Below are 23272 nucleotides of genomic sequence, written 5' to 3' on the forward strand. Positions count from 1 at the left end.
TGAAAAAGAAAGACAATGGGATATCAGTTAAGAGTATTGCAGAGCATGACAGATATTTGTGATGGAAAACCTTACCCTGTTTTAGTATGGATGGGGCAGCCTCTTTCATCCTTCTGAGTGCACCTAAGAAAGAAAAAGCAGCATTAGCATTGTGCAGTTTTGGTGGTGGTGTGTTTGTGTTCACGCGGCTGTTTGTGTGTGTGTTCACGCACCTGTTTGTGTGTGTATATATATCTCATGTCATATCGGTGTGTGTGTTTAAGTTTGTGTGTGTTTGCAGTCACATGCCCATTTGTGTGTGTGTGTTTGCAATCACATGCCTGTGTGTGCATGTTCACATGCCTGTGTGTTTGTATGTCTCATGTTACATCTGTGTGTGTGTGTCTGTTTAAGTGTGTGTCTGTTTAAGTGTGTGTGTGTGTGTGTGTATGTGTGTGTGTGTACACTCACGAGAGTGTGCAGTTGGTGTTGCAGGAGAGGCAGTGGCCCGTGGCGTTGCTATATTTCCACACAGTGTGCTGCTCCTCCTTCAACCCACTGGGACATTTCTCCACACACACCTCCCCATCCTGGTAGTGCAGGCAATCTGTACATTGGTGGGCCCCCTAGAGGTAAGACGAAAGAGAGAGCTTAGATTCACACATATATAGTCAAACGTTTTTGCCCCCTTCCTGATTTGATCTGTTTTTGCATATATTTTTTTATATTGAATGTTAGCAGATCTTCAACCAAAACCTAATATTAGATCATGCGAAACGGAGTTGACAAATAACCACATTTTTAAAAACGTATTTTGTAAAAAAGGAATTGCCCCCTTACACTCAATAACTGTCTGTGCCACCTTTAGCGGCAATGACTGCAACCAAATGCTTCTTGAAGTTGTTAATCAGTCTCTCACATCAATGAGGAGGAATTTTGGCCCACTCTTGCATGCAGAACTGCTTTAACTCAACGCAACAATTGTGGGTTTTCAAGCATGAACTGCTCGTTTCAAGTCCTGCCACAACATTTGAATTGGTATTAAGTCTGGACCTGGACAAGGCCATTCCAAAACCTCAAATGTGTCGCTTTTTAACCATTTTCATGTAGGCTAATTGTGCGTTTTGGATCATTGTCTTGCTGCATGACCCAGCTGCGCTTCAGCTCACAGACGGATGACCTGACATTCTCCTGTAGAATTCTCTGATACAGAGCAGAATTAATGGTTCCTTCTATTAAGGCAAATCATCCAGGACCTGAGGCAGCAAAGCATCCCCAAACCATCACACAACCACCACCAAATAAAATAAAATGTTATTAGTCACATGCACCGAATAGTGAAATGCTTACTTACAAGCCCCTAACCAACAATGCCGTTTAAAAAATACAAATAAGAAATAAAAGGAACAAGTAATTAAAGAGCAGCAGTAGAATAACAATAGCGAGACTATATACAAGGGTTACCGTTTAGTCAAGGTAATATGTACATGTAGGTAGAGTTATTAAAGTGACAATGCATAGAAAAGAGTTATTAAAGTGACAATGCATAGACTTGGAGCTCCGGTAGAGCTTGCCGCGCGGTAGCCCCCTTCTATGACTGGGGTGGCTGGAGTCGGACAATTTTTAGGGCCTTCCTCTGACACCGCCTGGTATAGAGGTCCTGGATGGCAGGAAGCGTAGCCCCAGTGATGTACTGGGCCATACGCACTACCCTTGATAGTGCCTTGCGGTCGGAGGCCAAGTAGTTGCCATACCAGGTAGTGATGCAACCAGTCAGGATGCTCTCCATGGTGCAGCTGTAGAACCTTTTGAGGATCTGAGGATGCCATGCCAAATCTTTTCAGTCTCCTGAGGGGGAATAGGTTTTGTCGTGCCCTCTTTACGGCGGTCTTGGTGTGTTTGGACTATGTTAGTTCGTTGGTGATGTGGACACCAAGGAACTTGAAGCTCTCAACCTGCTCCACTACAGCCCCGTCGATGAGAATGGGGGCGTGTTCGGTCCTCCTTTTCCTGTAGTCCACAATAATCTCCTTTGTCTTGATCACGTTGAGGGAGAGGTTGTTGTCCTGGCACCACACAGCCAGGTCTCTGACCTCCTCCCTATTGGCTGTCTCGTCGTTGTCCGTGATCAGGCCTACCACTATTGTGTCATCGGCAAAAACGTAATGATGGTGTTGTAGTCATGCCTGGCCGCGCAGTTATGAGTGAACAGGGAGTACAGGAGGGGACTGAGCACGCACCCCTGAGGGGACCCCGTGTTGAGGATCAGCATAGCAGATGTGTTGTTACCTGTCCACCTGGGGGCGGCCGTCTGGCCCTGCGAATATTGACCTGTTTAAAGGTCTTACCCACATCGGCTGCGGAGAGCGTGATCACACAGTCGTCCGGAACAGCTGGTGCTCTCAGTGTTATTTGCCAAATGGAGGGCGAGGGAGAGCCTTGTACACGTCTCTGTGCGTGAAGTAAAGGTGGTCTAGAGTTTTTTTCCCCTCTGGTTGCACATTTAACATGCTGATAGAAACTTGATAAAACTAACCCTAACCCTCTGGATAAGCGTTTTCCTGTTTGCTTATGGTGGAATACAGCTCATTGAGTGCGGTCTTAGTGCTAGCATCGGTCTGTGGTGGTATGTAGACAGCTCTGAAAAATACAGATAAACTCTCTAGGTAGGTAGTGTGGTCTACAGCTTATCATGAGATACTCTACCTCAGCCGAGCAAAACCTTGAGACTTCCTTAAATATCGTGCACCAGCTGTTGTTTACAAATATACATAGTCCGACCCCCCTTGTCTTACCAGACACCACTGTTCTATCCTGCCGATACAGCATATACCCAGCCAGCTGTATGTTGATAATGTCGTCGTTCAGACACGACTCCGTGAAGCATAAGATATTCGTTTTTAATGTCCAGTTGCTAGTTTAATCTTCCTCGTAGGTCATCGATTTTATGATTAGGTTTTGGTTGAAGATCTGATAACATTCGGGGTTAAAGCTATGCAAAAGTAGAGAAAATTAGAAAGGGGAAAAATACTTTTTCACAGCACTGTATACGAAAACACACACAAAAACTCATAAATGAAAATACACACAAACAGAGGGATATCGTCTACACACACACACACACACAAACGTAACACAAACACCCACTCATATACGAAAACACACATCTTACCGGGCCTAGGCAGGAGGCAGAGCCATTGATGGGTCGACACTCTGAGTGACATGCGCCACAGACTCTCTCGGAGTTGTCGAAAAACTCCCTCGGGGAACTGCACCAAACACATCATCATCAGCATCATCATCAACATTGTCCTCATCACCATTGCCATAGTCATTATCACTGTTATCATTAACATCACAATCATCAACATCATTGCCTTATCTACACATCCAAACAGTCCACACATTCTACCTGCATCAAGATGATCTCAAGATGACCATTAAATCATAGGTGGCTCTTTTAAGCTAGTTGTATCTTATTCTTGATACCATATCTTGTTTTGACTTATTTTTTCATGTTTATGCTAATATGGTAAGAATTTGCTAGCTAGCTAACCAACAACTGTAGTGATGTATTTGAGACAACAAGTACATATTGGGCAAATTGTTTTGTGTTTTCAATAAACAAACATTTGGAGACAAAATATAGTTCACATGTTGTCAATAATCCTTTGAAACGGAGCCAACCCTGTCTGTTTTGCCCCAAAGTTGTACTCACATCGTTTTTTTTGCTAGATGACCCACCAGTCTATACAGTGCCCTACTTTTGACCAGAGCTACATAATGCTGGGTTGTGTTCATTAGAAACCAACCAGAATGAAACAGACTGAAACAGGAAGGAACTACCAGGGCTGGATTTATCTTTTCTGTTGCAAAATGTTTAACATATTCCATTGTGTGTCCTAATGAACAAAACACACACTTTCAACTCTTCACACACGCTGCTGCTACTCTGTTTATCTATCCGGATTGCCTTGTCACTGTATATATTACCTCAATCACCTCAACTACCTCGCACCCACACACATTGACTTTGTACCGGTACTCCTTGTACACAGCCTTGAGTTACCATTTATTTTTATTTTTGTGCAAATGTTCTTTTTAACTCTGCATTGTTGTGAAAGGGCTCATAAGTAAGCGTTTAATGGGAAAGTTTACACCTGTTGTATTCGGGGTATGTGACTTCGATTTACTCTTGAGTTGCATGACAACTTGGTCTCGCTTGTATTTTTAAAAAAAAACATCATTCCGTTCTATTGGGAGATTGTGGCCAACGCTCGTGCAGCAAATATAGCCGACACCCAAATATTGCGTGTGCAAGCGTTGCAAAATAAAATGGACACGTACATGTTATTCAGTCATTTCATCCACACTGGTCGTACGCGTCAACGGGTGTCAGCGCAGCCAGGCGCTAAAACAGAACTTGGTTCTATCTGAGATGCTTGATGCGCTGCAAGTCCCGCCTCTCTTATCTACTCATTGGTTTTCAGGAGCATACAAGCATATAAGTAAAAAAAAATATTTATAAAACGGGAGTTATTTTTGCGCGCGGTACCAGAATTCTATGCTGCTTTTCTACCAGTTGATTGTTGCATTATGCTGCTTTTATTTTCACCCCTCACTGCTTCATATTAGGCTTTATAAAACATATTATTTTACCTCTCAATGTCTTATCCTTTCTTCTTATAGCAAAGCAACGAGTATCTATAGTAAACTAATCAAAAATGTATTTTATATTTGAGATTCTTCAAATAGCCACCCTTTGCCTTGATGACAGCTTTACACACTCTTGGCATTCTCTAAACCAGCTTCATGAACGGAATTGCTCAACGCCCAGATTTTCTAGCGTTAATAAATAGTACAGAAAAACACAATTTTGTATGACTCCAGGTCAAAATTCTACAAAGATCAAGCAAAAAATAAAAAATAAAAAAGGACCATATGCATTTCAGGTAAAACAACAACCCAATGTTCATCTCCCAGGACAAATTGGCTAGACATAACAAGCTAGCTAAAAGTCCATGAATATGTCATGTGTGTTTCGACATGCACCCAAATGAATATACTTGGTTCACAACACGTGCGCGCGCGTGGCCAGTGTAGTCAGCATGTAATACTGTACAAGATGCTTTGGTCTGGATCAACCAAAGGAACCAGAGGGCAGATTCAACAATAAAAGCTTTTCAATTGATTGACTAAATGCTTTAATCACTTGATCCAGTTGTCATTTCCACATTTGTATCGATTTGCTCTGACAATACTGTACTCCCTATTCATTTTTGACAATCTCCATTTTGTGGAAGCAAAAGACGGCAATGTTTGCATTTCATGGCACAAAATGCACCTTTTTCATAACATAGAGTTGTTACTAACGGCACCCCATACGTCTATCACCCCTGATAGATATTGCACTCCTCCACAAACTCTTGACTTATTTTCCAGCCATAGGAGCCGGGAGAACGCGTGTGTACGTGCTTATGACAGATTGTTTGACCGTCTCTCACCCCTGATAGATGTCGCACTCCTCCACGCATTCCTTCCCACGCTGGAATTTCACACAGGCCACACACTGGCTGGGCCCTGGCCCCCAGCAGCCATTAGCACACAGCAGGTGACACATACGGCCCTCCACCACTAGGAGGAGAAGACAGGGAGAATTCAATTAGATTCAATAAACTTTACTGATCACCAAGGACACAGCTTTTGGTGCCACATGGAAAATACTAACATTCACACATGAATGCACACACACACACTGATGTTTCTTCCATCTCAACACACAACCACCATACACACATACACATAAACATAGACATCCACAAAATGTGCCTATTAGCATGCACACGTGCTGCTTGTTTTCATTCAAGAAGGGTGTGCACGTCATGCATACCACACTCCTGGGGGTCCTGGTTGGCATTGACGATTCGGTGGGGCCCCTGGGTGGGGTGCAGCAGGGTCCCCCAGGGCAGGTCCTGGGTGTAGCAGAGCTGGGAGTTGTTGTGGAGCAGGACCAGACCCCCGCTGATGCTCCTGAGTGAACGCAGACCCAGAGAACGGATCTGTATTGACTGGACCCCCAGAGAGAACACTCCTCTAAAAGGAAAGAGAGGAGAGGTGGGAGCCCATTTATCGGCTTGGTATATCGGTATAGTTTGAGAGATCCCGTTTTTTAGAACATTTAAATCTATTTTTGGGAGTGAAAAATGTTAGAGGAGAAAATGGGGTTAAGAGGAGCTAGAAGGATGGTAGAAGAAGGGTAAAGAGGGGAGGAGTGAAAGAGCAGATTGCTTGACAGAAACACAGAAAACGGGAAAGCAGAAAACCCCATACCAGTAGCAATTGCACAGACTTCCATCCACTAACCTGCAATATTTACAATATCACCCTGCAGGCTCAGGCAGCTGTGCTGGGTAATCATTAGCTTTTATAACCCAAAGTTCAAGGGATCCTTGACCAGACAGACATGCATAGAACATGGACACATATAATGAGGACAAACGTAGAAAGGCAGGCAGCAGGACAAAGAGACAGCAAGACAGACAGGTAGATGGATATAATTAATATTGACTGGCAAGACAAACAGAAAAAAAAGTATTATTATACAAGACAGACCTTATGAAACATTAGTAGACCAAAACTAGTGGACAGACGGACTTGGCCGGCGGACTGACAACAGACATGATACTGTAATGACATGGCGGAGACGAACAGACTTACTTATAGAGCATCCTTCCTCGGATCACTTTCAGGTTCTCAAACACACTCAGGTTAGTCCAGTTGGCTGGCCACGCATCAATGTACAGATATCCTGTAGGGAACAGAAACACACACAAACACGCATACAGAATCAATGCTATCCCAAAAGAAAGTAACGAGTGTGTGCGCGCGCGCGCGCGCGCGCGCGCGTGTGTGTGTGTGTGTGTGTGTGTGTGTGTGTGTGTGTGTGTGTGTGCGCGCGCGTGTGTGTGTAAATGGCTGTGCGTGTTTATGCATGTGTGAGGGTACGTGTGTGTGTGCATGTGCATTCCGTTTATGTGCACATGCATATATGCGTGAGTGTGTGCGTGCATGTGTGTATATGTGTGTTAATGTGTACATGCATGTGTACGCGTGTGTTCAGTACCTGTGATCTCCACCAAATTCTTAAATGCATCCAGCTCACTAAGGGTCAGACCTGTCATGTTAGCCAATGGGTCGCTGGACAAAAGGAACACAGAGATCACACATGAGTGTGGTCAATATGGACATGAACAACACCTTAACAACTCAACATGTGACAGCTAATGTGAGGTGAGCTTTCAGGCATAAAATAGCTGCTGTGACATCACCCTGGAGGGTAATACTGCTACACAATAGCCACTTGCCCATTATTGTGTCATATCCGTGCGAGGCAGTGCGTGCTAGTGCCAGAAAGGTTTGAAGCGATTGCTTCCCGTGAGGAAGTTCTTCCATACTTGTTATTTACAGGAAGAACTCCCTTGCTGAGTCTTTCTGGTGTTAGCAAACAATGGCTTGCATGGAGATGGCACAATAATGGGCAAGAGGCTCGGACCCGATTGCTGGATTGAGCTTGCCAGTAAACTGAAAACCTTGCCCAGGTTGAACCCAGGTTTTTAGTGGCTTTTGGTAACAGACAAATCCCCCTCTCTTAGTGGACCAGATATAAGGTAGAAAAGAGACAGTAGAGCAGTTACCCTGTGAAGCTCTGTGGAAGGAAAGCCAGACTGCCATATATCTTATTGCAGCCAGTGAACTGGGCCACGTTGGAGGAGCTCACCCAGGAGGAGCTCTGGAGATCACCCATGCCCAGCCCATAGCACACTGGAACACACATAGATACAGTCAGGGTGAATAAGCACACACGCAAATGTTAAAAAACACACACCACCACCATCACCACCACCGTCATAACATATGAGCACATACGAACTCAAAAACACACACACACACACACACACACAAACCTTTTGGACATTCCCCTTCACACTTCTCACACTTCTGTGTCTGTGTCTCCTTGCCGTCAGGCTGGGTGATAATCACTTCCTGGTTCGCTTTAGGACACACCATGGTACAGGCCACCTCCATGGCTAGGTAGTTATCTATAGAAAGAGAGATGTTGATTTTAAAATATAATTGAGATATTTCTGTTTCTATATGTTTTCTTTGGCAATGTACAGTATGTGTCGCTACACTCTCCATGATAATAAAGCCTTTTGAATTGACCTCAAATTAATTGAGAGAGAGAGAGAGAGAGTGCGTGTTAAGAAGGAATAAGTGAGAGGGAGGGATAGAGAGACAATATAATTCCTTAAAGAGACAGAGAGAGAAACAGAGACGGACATAGAAAAAGGGACATTTATAAATACAGGAAAGTAAGCCAAGCTTACAGGGACATGTCTTGACGCAGGTGGCCCCGAAGCTGAACTTCCTGTTGGGGTTGGGTTTGGACACGAAGGTGACCGGGTCGTAGATGGTGGGGGGCGGACAGTTGTCTTTACACGTCCCGCTGTCGTTGAAGTGACGGCACGACTGTAAAACAGAGGCAGTTCTTTAGCAGTTTGTCCGAAGGAAATGAAAAAGTTAGGTTGTGCTGCAGTATTGGCAGAACAATTGCCGCAATGCGTATGTAACACACCACCGTATTTTCTCCTGGCGCAACTGTAGGAACCAATACAGTGGAAAATGTACACATCGGAGGCAAGAGTCAAGACACATTATTTAAAATAAGACAGGGAGTTCCTGTGTGTGTGTGTCTGTGTCTGTCTGTCTATAATGGCAGTATTCTGACCAGGCAGTCTGAGTCTTTGGGCCCAGTGCAGCCGGCAGCACACTGCATGTGGCAGCAGTCATTGGGATCGGGTCCCTTACAGCGCAGACACCCCGATGCACAGTGCACATGGGTCACTATAAGGGGAGAGAGAAAGAGAGCAAGTGTGTGAGAGACAGAGAGAGGGGCATAGACATAATGGAGACATAAAGACAAACAGATTGAGAGAAGAAATGATGGAAAGAGACAGACTCACGGGTCTGGCAGTCTTTCTCGGTCTCTCCCCAGCAGCTTCGCTTTACACAAGCAGGGGAGCACTTCGGACCTGGGACAAAAGACAAGACGGTCAACAACGCCTTGACAGACGGTCACCGATGTTGACCAAACATTGACCTCTGGAGACAGATTGTTGCAGAGACTGACCACACTTCAATCACAGCGATAGTTGACTGACAAATGGGATGTACAGTGACTTCGGAAAGTATTCAGACCCCTTGACTTTTTCAACATTTTGTTACGTTACAGAATTATTCTAAAATGGCGTATATCAAAAAAGTCCTCAGGAATCTACACACAATACCCCATAATGACAAAGTGAAAACAGGTTTTAAGAAAAAAAACAGAAACACCTTATTTACATAAGTATTCAGAAACTTTGCTATGAGACTCAAAATTGAGTGCAAGTGCATGCTGTTTCCATTGGTCATCCTTGAGCTAATTCGACAACTTGATTGGAGTCCACCTGCGGTAAATTCAATTGATTGGACATGATTTGGAAAGGCACACACCTGTCTATAAGGTCCCACCAGTTGACAGTGCATGTCAGAGCAAAAACCAAGCCATGAGGTCGAAGAAATTGTCCGTAGAGCTCCGAGACAGGATTGTGTCGAAGCATTGAAGGTCTCCAAGAATAGTGGCCTCAATCATACTTAAATGGAATAAGTTTGGCCTCCATCATACTTAAATGGAATAAGTTTGGAACAACCAAGACTCTTCCTAGAGCTGGCCGCCTGGCCAAACCGAGCAATTGGGGGAGAAGGGCCTTGGTCAGGGAGGTGACCAAGAACCTGATGGTTACTCTGACAGAGCTTTAGAGTTCATCTGAGGAGATGCGAGAACCTTCCAGAAGGACAACCATCTCTGCAGCACTCCACCAACCAGGCCTTTATGGTAGAGCGGCCAGACGGAAGCCCCTCCTCAGTAAAAGGCACATGACAGGCCGCTATGAGTTTGCCAAAAGGCACCTAAAGACTCTCAGACCATGAGAAACAAGATTCTCTGGTCTGATGAAACCAAGATTCAAATCCTTGGCCTCAATGCCAAGCTTCACGTCTGGAGGAAACCCAGCACCATCCCTACAGTGAAGCATGCTGGTGGCAGCTTCATGCTGTGGAGGTGTTTTTCAGCGGCAGGGATTGGGAGACTAGTCAGGATCAAGGCAAAGATGAACGGCGCAAAGTACTGATAGTTCCTTGATGAAAACTTTCTCCAGAGCGCTCAGGACCTCAGACTGGGGGCGGAAGTTCATCGAACATCTCTGGAGAGACCTGAAAATAACTGTGCAGCAACGCTCCCCATCCAACCTGACAGAGCTTGAGATGATGTGCAAAGAAGAATTGGAAAAACTCCCCAAATACAGGTGTGCCAAGCCCAAGCCTCATACCCAAGAAGACTGGAGGCTGTAATTGCTGCCAAGGGTAAAGGGTCTGAATACCTATGTAAATGTATTTTATTTTCGTATAAATTAGTAACAATTTCCCAAAAACGTTTTTTGCTTCGTCATTATGGAGTATTGTGTAGATCAATAAGGGGGGAAAAAAACAAATAATATATTTTAGAATAAGGCTGTAACCTAACAAAATTGTGGGAAAAGAAATGGGGTCTGAATACCTTCCGAAGGCACTGTGTGTGTGTGTGTGTGTGTGTGTATGTGTACACGTCTGAGAGTACGTGTGTGTGTAAACTCCCATAACAGGAACACTCACAGTTGGGGGCCCGGGCCTGCAGGCGGAGCTGCTTGGCATGCGTGTTCTTTTCATCCAGTGTGTCCCTCCACTCCATGTGCTGGGGGTCTGGGAAACAGAGCTGGTGGTTTCCCCAAATATGCACTCCACCCAGCAGGATCTCTATGGGGTTAACAGGACAGGGAGAGAAGGGTCAGTTCAAAATGTTCACAGAGGAACTGACAAAAAAACCTAACAAGAGATTACATTCCTTGAAGTAATCACTGATGAGAAATGACTGGACAGGAAAAAGCCATGTGGTAAAGCCCTTGCATTCACCTGTTCAATCATGTCTAATTAGTTGTTACGACAAAGAAGGAAAGATGCACTTTTAAAGAATTAAAAAAGGGGCCGATAAGTATCCAATCCGTCCCTTCATTCAATTACGATTACATCCCTCCTGTATCCCCAAAAGACTTCCCTCTCACTCTCTGACCCCTCCCTCACCTGTGAGACTGCGGAGGCGGAGCACCCTCAGGCCCACCCCTTCTTGAGGGAGGGTGTTATCCAGGACAGCCAGAGCATAGCTGGAGTTGTACAGCTGGCTTCCCCGGATGATGCGCAGGTTGTCCAGCGGCACCACACTCACAGACACACGGGCAATCAAGACGTAGCCCTGCACCTCCACGATACCCTGGAGAGGGGGAGGGAGGGATGTTAGCATTGATAACAGGTGAGGGAGAAGAAGAAGAAAAATCAAGCCAAGAAAACATACCTGTAGGAAGGAGAGGTCCGGCTTGCCCCGAAGATGTGTGATCTCTAGGTTGCCGTGCACCACCTGGCAGTCAGTGTAGAGCAGCCGCAGGGTCTCATAGTGGTTCTCCAGACTGGAGGGCAGGGCCAGCTTCATGTCTGTGCCCAGGCACACTGACAACACGCACACACAAAATAGATACGTTAATACATGTTACCTTTAATTTAAAGAACAGGATCCTGAGTTGAAGCAGGGCTTTGTGTCAACCAGTGTTTCCGCGCATCTTGACGCCTTTGATGAGGCATTTGGGTAAATTGGTAATCAGGTGTGCCATTTCTGTTGCATGTGCAGAAAACAAATGGAGGCGTTTTATTGTCACATACACTGCAGGTGTATCAACAACTGACAATATACAGTACACCATGTAGTACATGTCTTTTTTCACTTTAAGATTCACTATAGGTTTTTTCCTCCCTCTACTATAGCATGATGAATACAGTCATATGCATATTGTCTGTATAGTGTGCACATTGACATAATTTCTTCCTAAAGACAGGAAAGAAAGAAGAGCCTAGTCTTCCACACACACACATTACTTCCTCCCCAGATCCCTGGAAGACTCCCATAACACTCATGTCAACCCTCTTTCCAGAAGTTCAATTCCACCCCCTCTCTCCCTCCTCCAGGGCTATCACTTTCCCTCGTTTTGGAGACAGCAAGCCGGACACTGGGTGACACAGGATACAGGGAAACAGGAAATGCAGAGAGAGAGAAGAAGATGATTTGGCCAATGGCTGAGCCTCTGCCAAGGGTCTCCAAAGTGCATGGCTTTGTCTCAAATGGCACCCTTTTCCTTACATAGTGCACTGCTTTTGACCAGGGGCAATACAGTTTAAAGATTCAAGTTTTTATTAGTTGTAGGTACGGGATACTCATGGTATACACTGTCCAACTAAATGCTTACTTGCTGATTCGTTCTCAACAATGCAAACAATAAGAAATAATCAAAGACATAAATATGAACAAGTAAATGTCAGTAGAATATAATAAATATTTTAGCTTAAGTGTAATACAGGAAGGCACAATTTAATATTTACTTGTGTATTGTCGAAGGGGGGGATGGGGTCAAGTGTATAAATTAAGCAGTATAGTAAGAGTCTGGTAGCAGAAGTTGTGATGTGTGTGTGTGCGTAGCTTTAATATATATATGTGTGCATGTGTGTGTGTGTGTGTGTGTGTGTGTGCGCGCTAAGGTGCAGAGAATCAGAGCAGTTGGTCAGACCTGTTCAAGTGTTCAGCAGTCTGATGGCTTGTGGATAGAAACAGTCTCTGAGCCTGTTGGTATCAGACCTCATGCCCGACTGTAACGGAGAGAACAGCTCGTGGCTGGGCTGTGTGGGGTCCTCGATGATGCTGCATGCCTTCCCCAGGTACCGTTTTGAGTAGATATCCTGGACGGGTGAGCGTATGGTCCTAGTGATATACTGGGCCGTCTTCAACTTCAACTCGATGTGAACGACAAAGAACTTCAAACTCTCTACTGCAGTCCCGTTTATGTGGATTGGGTCATGTTCCCTCCTCTGCTTTCTGAGGTCAACAATCAAGTCCTTTGTTTTGCTGACATGGAGGGAGTTGTTGTCGTGACACCACAATGGCCGTTCACTTACCTCCTCCCATATAGGCTGACTCATCATTGTTGGTTATCAGTCCTACAACCGTGGTGTTGTCAGCTAACTTGATGATAAGAGTTGGTGTTGTGCAAAGCCACGCAGTCGTGTGTGAACAGGGAGTACAGCAGAGGACTGAGAAAACACCCCAGGGGGGCCCCTGTGTTAAGAGTCAGAATGGAGGAGGTGTTGTTGCCAGTCCTCACAGCCTGTGGTTTACCCATCAGGAAGTCCAGGATCCAGTAGCAGAGAGTGGTGTCCAGACCAAACTGAAATCAATGAACAGCATTCTCACATAGGGGTTCCTCTTTTACAAATGGGTTGAGGCCGTGTGTACAGTGATGGAAATGGTATATTCCGTGGATCTGTTGGAGCGGGAAGGAAATAAATTGGAGTGGGTCCAGTGTGCCTGGCATGCTGACCTTGATGTGGGCCACGACCAGGCTCTCAAAGCACTTCATGATGACGGAGGTGAGCGCGATGGGGCGATAGTCTTTTGGCATGTCACCTTGTTTTTCTTGGGCACTGGCACGATAGTGGTCTCCTTAAAGCATGTGGGACTACAGCCTGGGACAGGTTGAAGATGTCCGAGAAGATGCCCATAGGGCTCTGGTAAAAAGTGGTGCACTATATAGGCAATGTAGTGGGACGCAGCCAAAGAGATATGAGTCGTCATCGCGCCTGTAGTACTGTATCGTGTACGAACTCTTATCACATGCTATGTGACGTGTAGTGTGTTCTAAACGCAGCCCAGTGTTCTCACAGTGACCTACATATCAGCTGCACCTAGGGCTATTACGGTGACCGTATTACCGCCAGTCATGAGTCATGATGGCAGTCAAATTCCATGTGACCAAGCTCTGATGCTGCTGATGGTCATTAGTAGCCTACCAAACTTGCTAACTACCTGGTACTCCGCACTCTATTGTCCCTCTAATCACTCTGACATCAATGCAAATGTAATCAAAAATCTAATCAAACACTTCACGAGAGCCCATGAGCTCATGTTCCGCAACACTTCTATAGGCTACGCAATTGCGTGAGAAAACAGAGTGATGGCCTCTATTTAAAAAAAGGAGGATCCCATCAGCTTTCTATAGGCTAGTCCTACTGTATTTATTTCTCAACCTTCCTAATATTACACACATTGCTTATCTTTACAACAGGAGTATACCCTACCTGACTGACATGAAAATGAACCACGAGAAAAGCGTCCTCCAGTCGGTATTTATGTGCATAGATGACATGTATCTTTTCCCCGCTGCTCCTGTTTCGAGACCGGTGCATGATAATGATCCATTCTAAATCAAAATCAATTTCACACATATATTATTTAGTGTTTGTAAAAACAAGATTAAATCAAGAACAGTCTGATGGGTGACAATTACAGCCGATCACTTGTGAATGATGCCCAGCTTAAGGCAAACAGTGCATGCTTTTTTTGTGCAACTTCTTCAAAATCATAGTCACACACCTCATGTAGCCTAGCCTATAGGGATCGCAACTAAAGTGGCCAGATAACTTCTTAAAATGAAGCACATTAATCCGCTTTACAATGGTTGTAGAGCCTAACTGGCATACGTACGCAGCACGTGAGTTTCAAGACTGGGGAAGATCATTTTCGCCATAAAAATGCATTACATGCATAATCGCATTAGTGGTCACTTTTGAGAATGGTGTTTTCCTGCTAATGGAACATTTGTGCTTATAGCCTACTTCCGTGCGCGCATTGCTGTGTTTATAATGTGAAGAAATAGCCTAATAGTTGATCAACATTTTAAGGTAAACGTTTCCATCTGTTGCGTCAGGCTCATTGCATTAATTTGGGATCTATTGCATCCCCACAACTGTCCCGGACTTTCTTTGAAATATTTATTTCTCGCCCAGAATAGATAAACTTTTGTACTATGGGGGAAGAGTAGATTGACATAGGCTAGTGCTTTTTGCTGTTCGTTTGGCCTACTCATCTTGTTGGCTGACGAAAAGGAAATGTGGACAGTTCTTCCAATATTGTCAATATGCGCCTCGGAATTGGATAAGGAAGCGCAGTTGCGTCCCAGATATGTCTGTCTTCACTTGTAGCATGTGAGAAAGACCTGATCACGTGACTGAGATCCATGTGAGTGAGAGGTCCTTCGGCACGCAGCAGGGAGAAGGGAATTATAATTATTATATTCAGCCCAAGGGCATGATGGCTACTGGCCGCAAAAGGCATGTTTTTTTAGGGGGATTATGGCCACACAAAGGGGATGCAGCCGGGAAACAGGGTGCGCAAAAAAAACTAAGCAGAGCTCATGCCTTTCATGCGACTTTTTTCAAATCATCATTAAATCGCATCATGCAGCCCGAGAATGTATTAAAATGAAACATTTAGGAGAAAATATCCTCTCGCTTTTATTCAGCTACGTTCAATTGTATTCTTCATACTATAAAATGATGCTACGGAACTCTAAGCAAATCTTGTCTGCTAAATGAACTAGTGTAGCCCACAGCCATATATGGCATAGTCAGATCAGGGCCTAACATAAGGACAACACAGAGTATGCTATTCTGTTCTTCTCAAATAAACTACATTTTCTTCATATCATGCTTCTTTAGACCTGTCTAAAATAAATAATGTATTTATTGTGATGGTGTAGGCTATATTATAATAGATTTATTAGACTTTTTAAAAATGGTTGACAGTCACCGGCTGACAAAATGTTATGACCGCCACAGCCCTAGCTGCAAAAAGGGAAATGTTTGTTCATCTAAAGACTGTGTGTGACTGTGGGAGATGCTAGATGCTATACAAGGCAACAGTAAACAGGTCGTTATCCAAACATATGTTGCATGGATTGATGAGAGAGAGAGAGAGAGAGAGAAAAAAACAATTAAGTATTTTTTCCCCTCACTGGAAATCAAAACTATGATAGCTCACAATGGATGGGATGTCAGAGACTCCACTGCTTGAAAGGGAGATGCATTGATATAAAACATGATTTATTTTTATGGGCAGACGAGGGACAGTTATACTGATAGTACCGTAGTCTCGCTCGACTATACCTATAGTAACAGAATAGTCAACGTCAATGAACTGACTGTGAAATGCTCAAATCGATTCCCTGTTGTGACTTGTGAATGGGCGGAGCTTATAGATCCTTACGGTAAACTTGATTCACGTGAGGATATGCAATCATGTACAAAATGCCATGACTGTAGCTCAAACAGGACATCTTCTTGTTCAAAGTTTGCAACTTCAGTTGATTACTATCGCGCCCTTACTGTAAACGCCGGATCTCTACGACAAGACGCATCATTCAGCGATATATAGCGCACTACTTTTGACCCAGGCTCATTTAACAGATGTAGATCAAATGACTTAAACTTCTTATACTTAAACTTCCTATGTTATACTGACTTGGTCATGTAAAATATTTCGTAGGGAGCTAAAGAGGAGTTTGTTTGATTTTTTTTCAGAATCTGCTTTCATTTCTTTACTGACCCACTAAATCGAGCCGAAACTCACTCCCACTTGCATGGACACACGCACTCACACGTGTGTGTACGTGTTTTGTTCATTGTCCGACTTTGGCCTTGAGTAGAAACCCACCCCTTCCTTTCCCTATCCAACCAATTACTGTAAATACTCTCACTCTCTCTCTCTTTCTCCTGCTCCAGCCCCAGCTCTCTCTCCTTATCTACTCCCTCTCTCCTCATTTCAGATCTCCCTCACCATCTCCTTCCCTTCATCCATCCCTCCCTCTCTTCCCTTCTTTCTCAGACGGGCACAAGTGCTGGCGTTATGCATGTGTCAGTGCCCAACAAAGGAATGCCACTGACACTTAAACAAACACACATTCACCGAGGTGCTCCCTGATCGCTAATGCTGGCTACATAGCGCTTCTCTACACCGTATCCTAGCAACTTCACTTGGAAACGTCCATTTGCCAAACGCTTTCTGCAGTAACCACCCAGGTGGTGGAGTTTTCTGGGAAAAAGAAGAAAAAAAATAACACACCAAACAGTTCGGTCAGCATTGAGAACCTCATGAAAACTACAGAGCCCACGTACCCCGGACTATTCCATGTCTATCATGACAGTTGAATGCAATTGTCAAACACATTTGCTTGAAAATGAAACTGCACGTTAGTTTTGAGAGAGTAATTATTAGTGTTTGGGTATACATTCATGGATTACATTTGCCTTTATGAAAGTGAGGATGGAACGCCATTGAGGTTTAATAAAATGTTTCAAGTTAATGTGTCCTTCTACTTCTTGTAAAGCATACTTCAAGATTCAAGTCTCAGGGTCTTTTCAAAACATTGGCAGCTATACCTTTGGGAACCGTCAACTTCTAATGAAATGTGATTGCTAGTCATTCAAGATTACATTTTAAAATGAAAATATTTTTCTTCCAACATAAAACTTGGAAATCCTTTGCTCGCTATAAGCTCTCAAGTCAACTGCTTTCTGGTTCGTCATTGTTGGAGTGTACCAAATGTCTTTCAAGCATTAACCATGACTGACAGGCTAATTGGGTCAGCTTGAGGAGAGTACCTACTAAAAGTAAATTGAATGTGACCTATACCTGTACTGCAGGAGCCTTCGAAAGCTAACACAACCAAACCTGCACGGGTAGCCTGCCAGTCAGCAAAGGGTGTGTGTGTTGTGTACGTTGTGTGCACTGACTAACAAGAACAACGTTCACGGCGGCCAGCAATGTTACTGCAGGTGTAGGTTCATTCAACCCGGAAAAGCTGCCACCACCGACCCTTCCACTTCAACTTCCTCCTTCACTGGAAACCTAATCACCTCCTACCCAAAGATACTCAACATCTTCCTTTCAAAACCTAGTATTGTCCGACAGATAAACAGACATCATTTAAAGGTGAAATCTGGAATTCCTTTGTACTCTGATGGCCACAGGGCAAATGAACAATCAAAGCTAGTAAAAGAAAAGCACAAAAACAAACATAGTTCTATTTCAGCCAATCAGTACACCCGCCCGCAAAGACCCTCCCACTCAGTCCTGTACATAGTCCACTCAATAACAGAAACTAAATTACAGATTGCACCTTCAGGTGGGCTTTGCCTCCCCAACAACCCTAATCCTAGCAACTTGCCTTGGATAAACATACATTTCTATTCTAACTCCCCCCAAAAGCATTCCTCCTTCTTTCCCTTGCAAAGTACAAACAGGTATTGCTCAACTGACAGGAAGAACAGGATATGTACCTGTTGCTGCAGTGCAGAGCGTACTCTATGCGCATGAACATTCACTCTTTGTCTCACACACACACACACACACACGTCAATACAATGGCAGGCAGAGTGCAACACACACAATACACGCATGATTGCTCCTCCAAACCAATCTGAGGACCGGTATCAGAAAAATAGTTTCTTGCAGGTACAACGTTTCACTGTAGACATCCCTTGCGTTGAGAACCTCAATGCACAAAATGTAGCTCTATTGCATTTGATTGTTCACTTTATTTTGGCCCGCAGCCTGTGGAAGGTCCTAGGACAGAAACGTTGCAGCAAACGCATCTGCTTCAAAAACAAAACTGAAATTGAATGCTGTAGTAGAATCCATCCAACAGTCCAGTCGTATCCTTGTCTTTTTTCACTCCGTCTCTATCAACAGGGATCAAGTTTTGTCCACAGGTAAAACGTGGATGTATTTTACTGTAGGCCAATCATACATTAAGCCGGCAGTTATAATGCATTGTAAAACTTGTCATACAAGCATGTTTGACTGACTGTCTTATAATGTCTTGTGAAACTTTAAAAATAAGACATTATAAAGACATTGGGGCTCCCGAGTGGCGCAGTGGTCTAAGGCACTGCATCTCAGTGCTAGAGGCGTCACTACAGACCCTGGGTCGATTCCAGGCTGTATCACAACCGGCTGTGATTGGGAGTCCCATAGGGCGGCGCACAATTGGCCCAGCATAGTCCGGGTTTGGCCGGCGGAGGCCGTCATTGTAAATAAGAATCAGTTCTTAATTGACTTGCCTAGTTAAATAAACAATACATTTTAAAAAATTATAAAAAAGGCTCATATTTGCTTATAACAACTTGTAAAGCACTATACCTGCAGGCTTTAAGTAATGTGTTAGCAATATGTTCAATCATTTCAATGCTCATACGCATAGAAATAAATACTCAAGTACAGAAATAACATATATTAAGCTTATAATAAAGGCCATGCTTTTTGGGCCACTTTGTTTTTACCGGTATTTCCAGCATTATCCACTAGAGTTGCTGTAGGTATAAAACCCTAGGAAATGTTATTTAAAATGGCACAAACTGTCTCCAATCAATCATTGTCTGGTTGTGCATGCGTGTTTGGCGGGAGGGATGGCCTGAGCCAGGGTAGGCGTAGCTCTGCACATAAAACCTATTATTTGGTAGGGAATACTATTTGTAGGTATGTGATTCTACATCTCACTTTGGCTCAAGCTGACTTTCCTCTCCAACGAACTCGGAAGTTGTAGCTGAAAATGGGTCAACTAGGGGCAGTTAGGGTAGAGTTATTGAAACCAACCATAGAAGTATATTGTAGTGAATCCGAGGTAGCCCCGACTGGGACTCGAACCTGGCTCCAGCGACTGTCAAGCCAACACCTTAACCATCACGCCAAGAGGCTCAAACCTCTTGATGAGCTTGCTAGGTGTTGGGCTAAGGTCACTACACTACCCCCATCCTTCGCTCCTCCATACCAAGTCCATCACATGTACACACCTCTCAGATGGCCTCCTTGCACTTCTGACACCAATGTATAGATGGGAGAAAAAAATTGACTGGGACTTGAATCCTGATCCAGCGAGTGTCAAGTCAAGAGGTTCGGACCTCTTAGAGTAACGGTTAAGGTGTTGGTTTGACTCACCCCTTTAACTGCCCCTAATTCATCTATTTTTAACTACAACTTCCGAGTCCGTTGGAGAGGATCAGCTTCAGGAAAGTGAGGTGTAGAATAACTGATCTAGAAATAGTATTCCCTCCCAAATAATAGGTTGTGTGTGATTAAGATTTGCAGAGCTACACTTCCCCTGGCTCAGGCCATCCCCACACGCACAAACCAGACATTCAATGGAGACATACACTACATGACCAAAAGTATATGGACACCTGCTCGTCAAACATCTCATTCCAAGATCATGGGCATTAATATGGAGTTGGTCCTCCCTTTGCTGCTATAACAGCCTCAATTCTTCTGGGAAGGCTTTCCCAGAGATGTTGGAACATTGCTGCGGGGACTTGCTTCCATTCAGCCATAAGAGCATTTAGTGGAGGTCGGGAACTGATGTTGGGCGATTAGGTCTGGCTCGCAGTCTGCGTTCCAATTCATACCGAAGGTGTTTGATGGGGTTGAGGTTAGGGCTCTGTGCAGGCCAGTCAAGTTCTTCCACACCAATTTCAACAAACCATTTCTATATGGACCTTGCTTTGTGCACGGGCGATTGTCATGCTGAAACAGGAAAGGGCCTTCTCCAAACTGTTGCCACAAAGTTGAATGCACAGAATCGACTAGAATGTCATTGTATGCTGTAGCGTTAAGATTGCCTTTCACTGAAACTAAGGGGCCTTGCTTGAACCATGAAAAACAGCCCCAGACCATTATTCCTCCTCCACCAAACTTTACAGTTGGCACTATGCATTCGGACAGGTAGCGTTCTCCTGGCATCCGCCAAACACAGATTTGTCTGTCAGACTGCCAGACGGTGAAGCGTTATTCATCACTCCAGAGAACGCATTTCCACTGCTCCAGAGTCCAATGGCGGCGAGCTTTACACCACCCTAGTCGACACTTGGCATTGCGCATGGTGATTTTAGGTTTGTGTGTGGCAGCTTGGCCATGGAAACTCATTTCATGAAGCTCCCGACGAACAGTTATTGTGCTGACGTTGCCTCCATGTGAACTTGTGTGGCCTACCACTTCTCGGCTGAGTAGTTGTTGCTCCTAGATGTTTCTACTTCACAATAACTGCACTTACAGTTGACCGGGGCAGGTCTAGCAGGGCAGAAATTTGACGAACTGACTTGTTGGAAAGGGGGCATCCTATGACGATGCCATGTTGAAAGTCACGGAGTTCTTCAGTAACGCAATTCTACTGCCAATGTTCAATTTTAGACACCTGTCAGCAATGGCTATGGCTGAAAAAGCCAAATCCACTCATTTGAAGGGATGTCCACATACTTTGTATATACACTACCATTCAAAAGTTGTGGGTCACTTAGAAATGTCCTTCTAGGCAGAGTTGCAAAGAAAAATCCATATTTCAGACTGGCCAATAAAAAGATGGGCAAAAGAACACACTTCACTGTTGACGTTGAAACTGGTGTTTGGGGGAACTATTTCATGATGCTGCCAGTTGAGGACATATGAGGTGTCTGTTTCTCAAACCAGAAACACTAATGTACTTGTCCTCTTGCTCAGTTGTGCACCGGGCCTCCCACACCTCTTTCTATTATGGTTAGAGCCAGTTTGCGCTGTTCTGTGAAGGGAGTAGTACACAGCGTTGTACGAGATCTTCAGTTTCTTGGCAATTTCTCGCATGGAATAGCCTTCATTTCTCAGAACAAGAATAGACTGACGAATTTCAGAAGAAAGAGATTTGTTTCTGGACATTTTGAGCCGGTAAACGAACCCACAAATGCTGATTCTCCAGATACTCAACCAGTCTAAAGAAATCCAGTTTCATTGCTTCTTTAAATCAGGACAACAGTTTTCAGCTGTGTTAACATAATTGCAACAGGGTTTTCTAATAATCAATTAGCCTTTTAAAATTATAAATTTAAGATTAGCTAACAATATGCCAATGGAACACAGGCGTGATGGTTGCTGATAAATGAGACTCTGTATGCCTGTGTAGATACTCCAAATTCTATGTACCAAAAAGTATTGTAATTTCTAAACTGTTCACCTGATATGGATGAAAATACTCTCAAATTCAAGCTGACAGTCTGCCTCATTGCCATTGTATCATTTCAAATCCAAAGTGCTGGACTACAGAGTACAACAACAAAATGTGTCATTGTCCTAATACTTCCGGAGCTCACTACTCCTAGCAATATACTTGCAGGCTGCAGTTTTACCAATGTATTTTAAAAATGTATTCTGAGGCTGGAAAATTTGGGGATCACGCTACAGATATGAGGATACACTAGTCATTAGTCAGTTAAGTTGCATGGTGTCCAGACTAGCGAGTCATCATGCTTCATTGAGTTTTAACTAGAGTGAGTGATACTAAGTTGAGAGGCTGAATCACCTCCAAATGAGTTTCAATCAATGGGTGCACTGGAGTGTGAGAGTTAAATGGTTGTGAAGACTGTCCAACACACACACAGAAAGCTACATGCTCTAATCTGAGTGTGCACATTGACATAGAGCCAAAGGTTTCAGTGTGTTCCCACCTGTATAATAGGAACCCGAGCACAGTTGCATATCAAAACCCAACAGCTGACCTTTGGAATATCGACCTTTCAAAAACAAGGGTGTGTGTGTGTGTCCTTTCTGTATCCATAAGTCTTCCCGCTTTAGCTCAGTAAGATTCGGTTTCTATTGGTGTTTTAGTGAAAATATTAATATATTTACATGACTCGAATGTGGTGCTTTGAGTGCAATGAAAACATTACTATGAACACCAATGTGGTAATGATTCGCTTCCAAAGAAGATAGAGACTGATTGGTACAAAAACTGTACAGACCTGTTACAGACAATGCAATTGTACTTGGTAACCACGTCACCTGTGACTAGTAGCTACGTGTGTGTGTATGTTTTTGAACCAAAACAACTAACTTTTTCAAAGATAATTGATTTCTGATTCAATTCCAATCTCAGTTTTGTATAGAGCTTGGCACTACTTTGACTTCTCCACAAACCATTTTTTTGTAATTGGTTTGTGCAAATAGTCAACCAATTCTGACCAGACTTGTGATTGCATTCAGTCGTGGACCAATGTTATTGTGTATCATGTCCCCTGGCAGTTTTGAATCTCATTATGCACTGTCTGCAGCTGGTGACTAGGTGTCAATTGTGGGAGCTGTTAAATCAACTGAACTTTAGATCGCAAAATGCAATAAGTCAGTTATGCCTCCATGTCAAAGAAAAGGCTACAACAGATAATGTAGGCTAGCTAAAGGCCTACATTGAGAAAGTTTGTATCTGTGATT

At 43.9% G+C, this 23272-nt stretch overlaps 1 protein-coding gene across 2 annotated transcripts in view; it reads right to left on the reverse strand.

Moving 5' to 3' along the window:
- The window catches only part of LOC139368263 (erb-b2 receptor tyrosine kinase 2), a 37176-nt gene that overhangs the window by 12829 nt on the left and 1075 nt on the right, over positions 1-23272 (reverse strand). For both annotated transcript variants that reach the window (XM_071106979.1, XM_071106980.1), the window contains exons 2-16: positions 11465-11616; positions 11197-11383; positions 10732-10872; positions 9003-9071; positions 8768-8883; positions 8367-8508; positions 7944-8078; positions 7674-7800; positions 7103-7176; positions 6697-6787; positions 5870-6072; positions 5484-5613; positions 3152-3248; positions 451-605; positions 76-123 (exon numbers count right to left, since the gene is read on the reverse strand). In XM_071106979.1, the coding sequence (XP_070963080.1) occupies positions 76-123; positions 451-605; positions 3152-3248; positions 5484-5613; positions 5870-6072; positions 6697-6787; positions 7103-7176; positions 7674-7800; positions 7944-8078; positions 8367-8508; positions 8768-8883; positions 9003-9071; positions 10732-10872; positions 11197-11383; positions 11465-11616 (1867 nt within the window). The remainder of the gene's footprint in view (positions 1-75; positions 124-450; positions 606-3151; positions 3249-5483; positions 5614-5869; positions 6073-6696; positions 6788-7102; positions 7177-7673; positions 7801-7943; positions 8079-8366; positions 8509-8767; positions 8884-9002; positions 9072-10731; positions 10873-11196; positions 11384-11464; positions 11617-23272) is intronic.

The sequence above is a fragment of the Oncorhynchus clarkii genome, chromosome 16 (genome assembly GCF_045791955.1).
Source record: "Oncorhynchus clarkii lewisi isolate Uvic-CL-2024 chromosome 16, UVic_Ocla_1.0, whole genome shotgun sequence".
Classification (NCBI taxonomy): domain Eukaryota; kingdom Metazoa; phylum Chordata; class Actinopteri; order Salmoniformes; family Salmonidae; genus Oncorhynchus; species Oncorhynchus clarkii.